The sequence below is a fragment of the Zea mays genome, chromosome 4, assembly GCF_902167145.1.
Source record: "Zea mays cultivar B73 chromosome 4, Zm-B73-REFERENCE-NAM-5.0, whole genome shotgun sequence".
Lineage (NCBI taxonomy): Eukaryota > Viridiplantae > Streptophyta > Magnoliopsida > Poales > Poaceae > Zea > Zea mays.
In genome coordinates this window covers 154,275,322-154,286,647 of record NC_050099.1, presented here as the reverse complement: position 1 = coordinate 154,286,647, position 11,326 = coordinate 154,275,322, and the positions used below count along the sequence as shown (strand labels likewise).

The following is an 11,326-nucleotide window of genomic DNA, read 5'->3' as shown; positions in this document are numbered from 1 at the left end:
CTGACAGGCAGTCAGGCCCGGCCGCAGGCACCATAGGAAGCTCCGCCCCGCCTGACCCAGGGCTCGGACTCGGGCTAAGCCCCGGAAGACGGCGAACTCCGCTCCGCCCGACCCAGGGCTCGGACTCGGGCTAAGCCCCGGAAGACGGCGAACTCCGCTCCGCCCGACCCAGGGCTCGGACTCGGGCTAAGCCCCGGAAGACGGCGAACTCCGCTCCGCCCGACCCAGGGCTCGGACTCGGGCTAAGCCCCGGAAGACGGCGAACTCCGCTCCGCCCGACCCAGGGCTCGGACTTGGGCTCAGCCCCAGAAGACGACGAACTCCGCTCCGCCCGACCCAGGGCTCGGACTCGGGCTAAGCCCCGGAAGACGGCAAACTCCGCTCCGCCCGACCCAGGGCTTGGACTTGGGCTCAGCCCCAGAAGACGACGAACTCCGCTCCGCCCGACCCAGGGCTCGGACTCGGGCTAAGTCCCAGAAGACGACGAACTCCGCTCCGCCCGACCCAGGGGCTCGGACTCGACCTCGGCCACGGAAGACAGACTCGACCTCGGCTTCGGAGGAGCTTACACGTCACCCAACCTAGGGCGCAGACCAGCCACGTCAACAAGAGGCGCCATCATCACCCTACCCCGAGCTGACTCGGGCCATGGGAACAAGACCGACGTCCCATCTGGCTCGCTCCGCCAGATAGGCAATGATGGCGCCCCGCCTACTCTGTGACGACGGCGGCTCTCAGTCCCCTTACGGAAGCAAAAGGACGTCAGCAAGGACTCAACAGCTCCGACAGCTGTCCCTCCGCCAGGCTCCGGCGCTCCTCCGACGGCCACGACATCACACCAGCTGGGTGCCAAAATCTCTCCGGCTGCCACAACGGCATGTACTTAGGGCGCTAGCTCTCCTCCGCTAGACACGTAGCACTCTGCTACACCCCCCATTGTACACCTGGATCCTCTCCTTACGCCTATAAAAGGAAGGACCAGGGCCCTCTTAGAGAAGGTTGGCCGCGCGGGGACGAGGACGAGACACGCGCTCGCTTGAAGCCGCTCGCTCCCTCTCCCGCGTGGACGCTTGTAACCCCCTACTGCAAGCGCACCCGACCTGGGCACGGGACGAACACGAAGGCCGCGGGATTCCCACCTCTCTCACGCCTGTCTCCGGCCACCTCACTTCCCCCCTTCACGCTCGGCCTCGCGTCGATCCATCTGGGCTGGGGCACGCGGCGACATTCACTCGTCGGCTTAGGGACCCCCCGGTCTCGAAACGTCGACACTACTGCATGTCGGCATCGGACGAGTGGCTAGCTTATTAGAATTTAGACACCGAGCTCGGCGCCAAGATCTGTGGCGCCGAGCTCGGTGCCACGTTGGCATCACGGTGTCTGGGTTATGCCAGCGCAGCAGATACATCGGCGCCATAGGCTATGGCGCCGAGCTATGTTACTTCGGCGCCGTAGGCTATGGCGCCGAGCAAAGGGTCCAAAAATGACATCAAAATTTTTTTAGGTCCAAACGTGAATTTTTTTCTGAAAAAGTGCCAAAATGCAAAAAATTCGGGCGCGAGGGCAGCACGGGCACTGCATAAGGGCTAAACACCATTAAGCGCGCGCAATGCCAAATTTACAAAACGAGGGAGATTTCAATGCCACGCTTTCAATTGCCACGACGGCGGTGCCAAAAGTTTGAAGCCCGTTGTAGACGGTGTCATGTTTACAAAATTCTCGTCAATATCATATTCTAACGAAGTATCACACAAAAAAGTAGATTTAGCCAAGTCATGTAGACCTTTGCTGTTCCAAAACATTCCTCTCATCAAGAATTATGTTTTTGTTTCTGGTCAGGTACGTTTGGCTTTTCTTGTTTTTAAAATAAATTAAAATTATTGCTCCTTTGAGGATTGTGTACCAAAATATTTTCTTCCACTTGACTATACATGATTTCCTCTGTTAAGTCACCACACAAATGACTTAGAGTTTTCAAATCAATGTCATCGTCAGATTCATCTAATTGTGCCTTGTTGTCCTGATCAGTTTTAACAGGAGGTCTGGATCGTCGATGGGTTAGTTGCAAAGACAATCAGAACACACCTGACGTACGTAGAATCAGAACATGTTCTTGCTGACCCTAGAATAGCCTTGTTCATCTCTGATCTCTCAAAATACAACTATGCCTCCTCGCATCTCATGCACATGGTCAATCGACCGTCGACACAAGGAAACGGAGCAAGGGGGCAAAAAAAAAAAAAAAGAGAGTCAAACTAATGAGAAAGAAAAAGAAGAAGGATCGTTCCCCATGGGAATCGGGATCCTCCTGCCTGAGGCTGAGCCGCTGAGGGGAAGAGGGTCAGGGGCATGCACGTGTGGTATGTACAGCGGCCACCGTGTGGGCCACATGCTGCTACCACTACCACCAGCCAGCGGGCACCTTCTTCCCGGCGCCGCCGCCCGCGGCGGCCACGGCGGCGGCGCGCTCGAAGCGCGAGGCCGCGCACGGGATGGTGATCCCGCCGGGGTGCTGGAAGCCGAACTCCTCCTCGGCCTCGCGCAGCAGCTCCCCGAACAGCGGGTGGTTGAAGTACACCACGGGGACCACGTACCGCATCGACTCTGCCCCGGGCTCGGCGCCGCCCACGTACACGGCCACCTGCCCCTTGGGCGTGGTGGCCTCCGCGGCATCCTCGTCGTCCAGCAGCCGGCCCTTCTCTCCCGCACGCCGGCGCAGGAGGCTCATCCGCCGCGCCAGCGACCGCCCCCACGTGAGCATCCGAGGCGAGTCGGCAGAGTCATCCCGCTGCTGCTGCTGCTGCTTCTTCTGCTTCGTGGCGCACACCGCTGCTACACCCGCCTGGAGGGGCGGGGATCTGTCGCTGCCTCCTCCTTGTTGGCGCGGGTGCAGGCGGAGGTACCCGCGGCCGCGGCGGCGGCGCCGGCAGAGCGCCGCCCAGCACCAGACGCCGAGCAGCTTCCAGCCGAGCCGGAACCCTCCGTGCCGTCTCCTCGGCATGCCGCTGCGGCGCCGCTGCTGCTGCTGCTGGAGGTAGAACGAGAGCGCACTCGCGCAAAGGTCTCCGCTTTCTCGCTGTGCTTGGAATACACCGTTGGAGCAGGAGTAAAGGAGGCGTGGAAGCAGCGACGTCCTAGTGGCTGGTGGCAACTGGCAAGGGAGCGCGACAGCGCGGGTTATCTTATAGGTAGGGGAGGAGCTGTGCTGTGTGCTGTGCTGTGGTGTGCGCGGAGGAATGGCGTGTGGGCGCGACGCGGGCGGCAGGACAGGAGCGCCTGTGCGTGTGGGTGCGAGCTGACTCCGCCTTCGGCTCCCGTGGGGCAGAGCCAGCCAGGGGAGATTTTTTTTTTTATCGTTTTGGCCGTGGCCGTGATTCCAGCGCTTCTGGCCTTTGGGACCTGGAAGTGGAACATGGCGAGATTCGCCCGAGGTGACGATCCTCCGGGCTCTCCGTCGTCTCGTTTGCCGGATGGTGGTTTTGGACGGTGGGAATACACGGTGCACCGTACTATGCGGGACGGGACGGCTTGGCTAGCTTTGTTTTCTTTCGTTGTCGGGGGCCCGGGCATGTGGGTCAAGTCTCCCTCTCTTTCATTTTGGTCACGTAAGAGCAAATACAATAATGGACTCTAAGTCTACTTACATAATATTTTTGCTTATGTAAAAGAGAGATATCAAAAAGTAGAGGAAGTTGGCTCTCATGAGAGAATTAGGTGATGCAGGGACTTCAAGACAAAAGGACGAAAGAGAAGAAGACAAATGATTCATCTAAGAGCTAATTTTAGAGTCAACTTTATTATATAAGTGTGTTTATTGTTGATTATAGATGACATGGTAAAGCGGCCAACAATAGCTCTACTATTAAACTTGCTTTAGGTGGAACACAGATCACTGCTAACGTGGCCCAATGAACATTTGCCAAATCTCTCATGCGGTACTAAACAAACGTGAGGCGTCTCTTCTTTTTTTTCTTTCATCATAACACCAAACAGTACCAGGGCTACGGACGGGAAGTGTTTGCAAAGTGCGCAACCCGGTCGCCATGAAAAAAACACTTTACATACGGTATATACATGAGAAGTAGGTTGATTCTACAAAATTGATGGAATAAATTTATAATGCATCAACTCATAAAGCATAGAGTGACTCCACAAACCAAACACACCATTAATTACCGCCTAGCCTAGGTCTCAGCCTCTTGTTACGGAGCCGAGCCGTAATAAGCCATTACCAAATACTAATTACGGCCATGATGCTGCAAGTCAGAGGCATGCCACAGATATGTGTAAGTGCCATTCAAGGCTTATACGTACGTGGGAGTAGCAGCGAATCCCCAGTTATGGTGAAAACTTTGTTGAACAAGCTCGTACAGGGCTAGCGAGAGGATGATTCAATTAAAATCGTTTGAGCAATTAAACAAGTTATTGGATCGCGCCGCTGTTGACGAGGCTGATGACAGGGGCGAAGCCGGATCCAAAATTAGGGGGGCAAATTAGATTAAGGGGCTATTAGAAGCATTTTACACTATTTACATGAGAATTAGATTAAAAAACTAGCATCTCCTATAGAATTAGGGGAGCATTAGGGGGGACATTGCCCCCTGTGCCCCCCCCTGCCGTCACCCCTGGTTGATGACACAAAAGAACCCATAAGGCCTTGTTCGGCTGGGCTGGAAATGGCCTGTATGATGATCGAATCCACATGTGTTATCCATGGCTGGATTAAATACAAGCCCAAAAAAATACCTGTTCGTTTAGCCCACGCCTGTTTGCAAATCAGGCCCAATACCCACGAAAAAACTCAATACCGGCCTGGAATCAGTCCACGACTCCACAGCCGTGGAACCCTATCCCGGCCAAGGTGTAGAAGCGACGGCGGCGGCGCGTGATCTGGAGGAAGTGACGACGACGACGCAAGGGCTCTTCCGCCGTGGACCGCCCTCTTCGTCGGCGAACTTTTCTCCTGTGAGTTCGTCCTTCCCTTCGTTCTCTTCTCCTCTTCCGAATCTGTGTCCTAGGGTACTGCCGCTGCAAGGATCTACATCTCCCTTGTTCGCAAATCAAGTACTGCCGCCGCAAGGGACTCGCAGAGCTGCCAGTTCGCAAATTAAGCACTAGAGCGACAATCTTGCCGTGTTCCGTGCCCTCCTTCCGCTCGATCCGTTAGCCAAGCCATGCAAACTGTGGCACTGTGCAAATCTGGCTAGACGGATCTAGATCCAGCCGCGCCATGGTCGAGCGAGCCTGCTCCTCGCATGGTTGTTGGCTACATATATTTCCCCACAGAGCTTTTGTTGTTTGTAGTTAGCTCCATATATTTTCCCTTACAAGCTTGAGATGTTTTGAGTCCGGATGAACTGATCCTTGTTTCCAAGTTGTAGTCTGCCCGCTCCGGTGCCATGGTTGTTGCTGCCCAAAAGCTAGACGCACACATGAACTGATCCTTTCCTCCTGCTGCCCAAAAGCTAGACGCACACATGCTCCGCTGCACAAAAGCTGGACGCACACATGCTCCCCCTGACAGCGCCCCACCCTTCGCTTTACTCCCCTGTTCTCATGTTAGTTCATGTTAGTTGATGCCGCATTCTTTATTTAACTGAAACTAGTTCTCATGGATTATGATCATAAATCTTCTATGCATTGTGAAGTACTACCGTCTCCCAATCTTCTGTTCTGTACATTGTGTGTTTCATTGCAGTGCAGAAGCAAAAATAAAAAGACTGATTTGTATGCATTGTTTTGCTGGTAGAGACAACATTAGTTCCTTTGTTTATTGTAAGCAGTATTGTTGCTTCTGCAAGGCTCTAAATTTTTCTACAGTATATTCTCCCTATTTTTATCTAGCCACAAGTTGTCTGTTTATGCACGTCAAGTCATGCTATGTTGTTTATTTGTGACGTGCATTTCTCTTTTAATATGAAAATAGTACTTCAGTTCCACTTATTCAAAAATATTACTAATTTGAATATTCTACCTTTTCTTTGTAGATTGTACCTGCACCGCTTAGAGTTGGAGAAGACCAACCCCCACCGTCTTGGGACCCGATACCATCCCCGAGAGGTACTTTTTGGGACCCGATACCCCCATTTTTTGCAATGAGTATGGGGTTAATGGAGCGCATTAGGAAGAGGAGACATGAGGATGATGATGATTTGATGATGTTATTCCTTCCTGCATTACATTTGTTGCGTTCTAGTTCTCTTAAAGGGAGGAGAGTTAAGCAACGACGACACACATCCAAGCTATTTGGCGAGGAGCATGTTTTAGAGTTGCTTGAAGGGCATGTCAAGAACTGCCGAGTAGCATTCAGAATGGAACCTGGAATTTTTAGAGCCCTAGCCAGCTATCTTAGGAAGGAAAGGTTGGTACGTGACACAAGGATAAAAGTTGAGGAGAAGCTCGGCTTCTTTCTATACATGATAAGCCATAATGCTTCATTTGAGGATCTGCAAGAAGAGTTTGGGCATAGTAGTGACACATTCCACCATCATATAAAACATTTTTTGACATAGTTGTCCCTTTCCTTGCCAAACGATTTTTGAAGCCTCCTTCTCCAATTCAAGTACATCCGAAAATTGAAAGGAATCCTAGGTTCTATCCTTACTTCAAGGTGATGGCATTTCTATCCTTGCCCAATATCTATTCATTTTCTTCCAAATTTTAAAAATTCACATATAGTTTTCTTGTGCAGAACTGCATCGGTGCAACTGATGGCACTCATGTGCCCATTACAATTTCACCTGACAAAGCTGCTCCTTTTAGAAATAGGAAGGGAACTCTCAGCCAAAACGTGATGGTAGCTTGTGATTTCGACCTAAATATCACTTTCATGTCTACTGGGTGGGAGGGATCAGCTACGGATGCTAGAGTTCTTCGATCTGCAATGAACAATGGATTCCATGTACCTCTAGGAAAGTTCTATTTGGTTGATGGTGGGTATGCTAACACCATGTCATTCCTCGCACCTTATCGTGGAGTTAGATACCATCTAAAGGAATATGGGCAAGGTCACCGTAGACCTCAGAACTACAAGGAGTTATTTAACCATCGCCATGCCATACCGTGGAATCATGTTGAAAGGACTGTGAAGAAGCGCTTTCCCATCCTAAAAGCTGCCACATTTCACAAAATAAGGAATCAAGTGAAGATACCAGTAGCAGTTGTTGTACTTCACAATATTATCTGATCACTCAAAGGGGATGAGGAATGGTTAGATAATCAACCAGATAATATTTCGCCACAAAACTTTATTGATCTATCGGATGGCGATCAAGGCAACGATCAAGTAATTGTCCAAGGCAATAATCTTAGAGATGCAATAGCACAAGAAATGTGGAATGATTACCAAGAGCATAGAAATTAGTGGCACATTTGTCTAAAAAATTGGCACATCTATTAGCCCTCATGTATTCTGGTTTAGTTTGGAATAGACCATATGTTGCTCTGTTTGCTAAATTTTATTTACTGTCACATTGTTACCTCTCTTAGCTCTCATTAATATCAGCTAACTGTTTTCAGAATAAAAAATTTATTTGTTTCTTTAGTTCCAATTTCAGAATAGAAATTTCAGCTAACTGTTTTCAGCATAGAAATTTGGTTTAATATTGTGTTATATAATATCAGTTAACATGTTTGGAGGGGGTTCTCCAAGAATCAACATGCTCTTATCAAAAAGTGTAACAAAGAAGCCTTCTCCTAAAGCTGGTGATCCAAGAAAACATGGAGGTTCTCCAAAAGGTATGCAAGTAGACAAATTAAGAGAAATTAAGAGCCTCTTGGAATTCGACAGCTAATGTTTCTTCCTTGTCTTGTGTAGAGAAATTAAGAGCTGCTTGGAACTTAACTCTAGAGAAGACTCTTGTGGACCTCTTGCATGAGCACAAGACAGCTGATTATAGGGGTCAAAATGGATGGACAACATAAGCATGGAACAAAATTGTCAAGGAATTTCATCGGAGGGAACAATATGTCTGTTTCACAAAGACACAAATACAAGATAAGAAAAGAGAGTTGAAAAGGGACTATAGGTTGCTAAAGGATGCAAAGAATCAAAGTGGAGCTCATTTTGATGAGAAGACAGGGAGAATTACGGCTGACCCAGCTTTATGGAAAAATATACTGACTTCTCATCCTAAGGCTAAAAAGTTCCGCAACAAGTTTTTCCTCTATATGAGGCCTTGGGGGAGCTTTATGATGGTTAGTCTCGTTACAATGTCCTTGTTTTCCAATATGTTATGTTGTCTACCCTTTTTTAGTAAAACTTTACTGTGCAGGGCAAACAACTGAAGGGACCTACAACTACACCTCCACCCAACTTCCAGATCTTACTCAAGTAGGAAATGGAGATGAGTTTGTCAACATAGAACATGAACAAGATGAAGTGAAAGAAACCTTGCCGACGCATGAAGAAGATGATGTCCATGTAGTTGAGGCAGGAGATGCAACAAGTGAAAGGCATGATCTGGTGCCGCAGAGAAGGACTACTGCTGCAAGAGGGAACAATGAAGAAACAAAGACAAATAGGCATAAAAAGGGCGATAACCTAGAAGGAATAATGGGAAGATACATTGACATGAGAATGAAGCAAGCTGAGGAAGAAGCCACACAACTAGCAAAAGAGAGAGAGGAAAAGGAAGCGAGTCAAGTTGCATACTTCTCAATCAAGAAGTGCATATCCATTATTGGTACAATGGAAGTTACAAAGGAGGAAAAAGCGAAAGCCTACAATGTCTTCAAGGACCTTGATAATAGGCAAATTTTCTTGAGTGCATGCGATGATGATGCCGAGTCTGCACTGATTTGGCTGAGAAACGAGATGGATTAGCTGGTATGCTCTCTTCCTTTCCCTCTTCTCTTCCTTTCCCTCTTCTCTTCCCACTAACTTTTCCAGGCTTGCATCTCTTCCTAGGTTGATTACTAGCCTGCAAGCATGCTTGAGCATTTCCTTCTGTTATACAGTCACTAACTGAATGCTTGAACATTTCCTATTTTCTCTTAAAAATCTATTTGAACACCATAATAATAATGAACTGCTTATGGTTTATTTGAGCATTTCCTATTTTCCCTTATGGTTTATTTCCTATTTTCCTATTTCAATTGCAAGAAAAGCACATTCCTTTTATGAATTGCTTCATTTTTATGTGATTTAACTCGAAAATACTAATCTGGTCTCGCATATTTATGTTGATATGAAATTATTAATGTGTGGAGAAATTATAGTGTTTAACGCTTACATTCTCTTGCAGGTGGAGTCGTCTGAATTGCTTGTTGGATATCCAATATGTTATGTTGTTCAAATGAAAAATTACTCCTCTCCCTTTGGTTTGTTTTTAATCTAAATGCACACACTCTATTGTAATGTAATAAGAGACAAATGAGCGACCAACTTCTGATTTTGATGCTTCAAATTTCATCAACTCATAAGTTATGAGATAGGAAGGTGTTCTTCAAATTTCACGGACCTGATATGAGGGGCATTGATCTTTTTATATGCATGCAACAAATTAATGTATCCATGTGGTGTAAGTGAAACTAGGGCTGGATATCGAGCCGACTTGACTCGACTCGTTCTGGCTCGTTATGATAACGAGCCAGCTCGACTCAACTCGTTAACATAACGAGCTAAAGAAGCGACTCGGCTCGACTCGTTTAGCAGCTCGAGCTGGCTCGATAAACTCGTGAGCCAACTCGATATCAAAACAGCCACAAAGTTGAGCATTCATTTAACTCGTGAGCCAACTCGATCTGCTCGATTAACTCATGAGCTAGCTCGATCCTCGTGCTTGCTCACTGATTCACTACCAGAACTTCGTCGTGGTGGCTGAGGTTAGGCTCCTTCACGTGCCTCCGGCTCTGGGTCTTAGGACTCCATGGCGGTAGCGTGAGAGTGGCCAGCGACGAGGGACTGGAGTCGCTGGACCGCCGAACGGGGTGAGTCTGTGAGACCGTGACTACGCAAGACAGCGATACCGTGACTAGTAACTGCGATGGCGGCCTGCGGGCATGCGACGCGCCTGTGCTGCCGTGCGAGAGGACAGAGTTGAGGGTGGGCCACGGGCGTCGGGCAATCGCACATAGACACAGTCGGCCATCGAACTTGGGGGTGGTGGATGAGTGGAGGACGGTGGTGGGTGGTGGTGCCGTCGCCCTGGACCGGTGCTGTCGCTGTGGATGGTGGTCTGTGGATGCGTGAGTCGTACTCATGTGACTGAGTGTTGATCGTGTTCACCGCCGTCACACCTCTAGGGTTTATACCATGGGCTAGGCTGCTTACCTACTTCTCGCTCAGCACTTGGGTAGTTGGGCGTGGGCCTCAATGGGTCACATGCCCACATGTCAGTTGTGCAGCTTGTTAGGCTCGCGAGTAACTCGCGAGCTAGCTCGAGTTTGGCTTGTTAAGAACCGAGCTAAAACGTTGGCTCAGCTCGCGACTCATTTTAAACGAGCCGAATCGAGTCGAGCGACTAATGAGTCGAGTCGAGCGAGTTACCGAGCCACGAGTTTTTTGTCCAGTCCTAGGTGTAACCAAACAATGGAAAATTAGCCATGTATCAAATACTAGCTGTAATTGAAACACACATGGTTTAAGTGACAAGAGATATATTCACTCAATCCCACCATGTATTGAATTACAGTATGTATTAAATACTACCGTGCCGAACAAGGCCTAATTTGGCTCTAAAAAAGTTATCCAATCAATTGAAATCTGACTCTCATCATATGATCCACGTGAGAAAAATGGTCTGCATATCTGAGTCAGCAACCAAAAAAAAATCCGACAAAGCCAATTAAAGTCGCTTTAGATCTCTGCCCCTCTCATCAATTTGGTAGAGTGAGACCGACTTTTGTTGTGCACCACAAACGTGCCGGTAAACGAGTGACAGCTGGGCTGGGAGTAGTACTAGACCGGCAGGAAGCGGTACGGTACCGTACGGACCTCGGAGTTCCGTGGTTCGCTTTGCCTTCCCCAACCTAAGCAAAGCAAGCATTGACGACGAACCTGCCGTGCCCGCGTGGTACGTACGTACCCCGAACACCACACAGGCATATACATAGGCTTTTTTATTTTTGTTGTTTTGTATTCACTCCTTTTCGTTTTAGTTGTCGTTGGATAGTGCAAAATTGAACTATTCAGCGACAACTAAAAATAAACGGATAGAGTAATACACTGCTTTTATCTCGACCGGCCGGAAGGGTATAGACGCACGCATGCATGTCTCGGTCAAAATCGTGTCACCGAGGCAGCACGAACCGTACGGTTTAGGAGGTCAGCTCTCTCTCTCTCCTTCCAGTCGAAACTCAAAACTAGTCGACGATGGGAGGTCGA

General features: G+C 48.8%; 1 protein-coding gene and 1 pseudogene across 1 annotated transcript; one reads left to right on the top strand and one right to left on the bottom strand.

The window, feature by feature from the left end:
• Nucleotides 1–1,996: 1,996 nt before the first annotated feature.
• On the bottom strand, nucleotides 1,997–3,282 carry LOC103653849 (SAUR11-auxin-responsive SAUR family member). The gene has a single exon (XM_008680658.4). The coding sequence runs from the start codon at nucleotides 2,999–3,001 to the stop codon at nucleotides 2,402–2,404; it is 600 nt and encodes a 199-aa protein (XP_008678880.1). The 5' UTR covers nucleotides 3,002–3,282; the 3' UTR covers nucleotides 1,997–2,401.
• A 4,346-nt stretch (nucleotides 3,283–7,628) lies between these two features.
• LOC109945837 (uncharacterized) lies at nucleotides 7,629–8,824 on the top strand (annotated as a pseudogene).
• The last annotated feature ends 2,502 nt before the right edge of the window (nucleotides 8,825–11,326 follow it).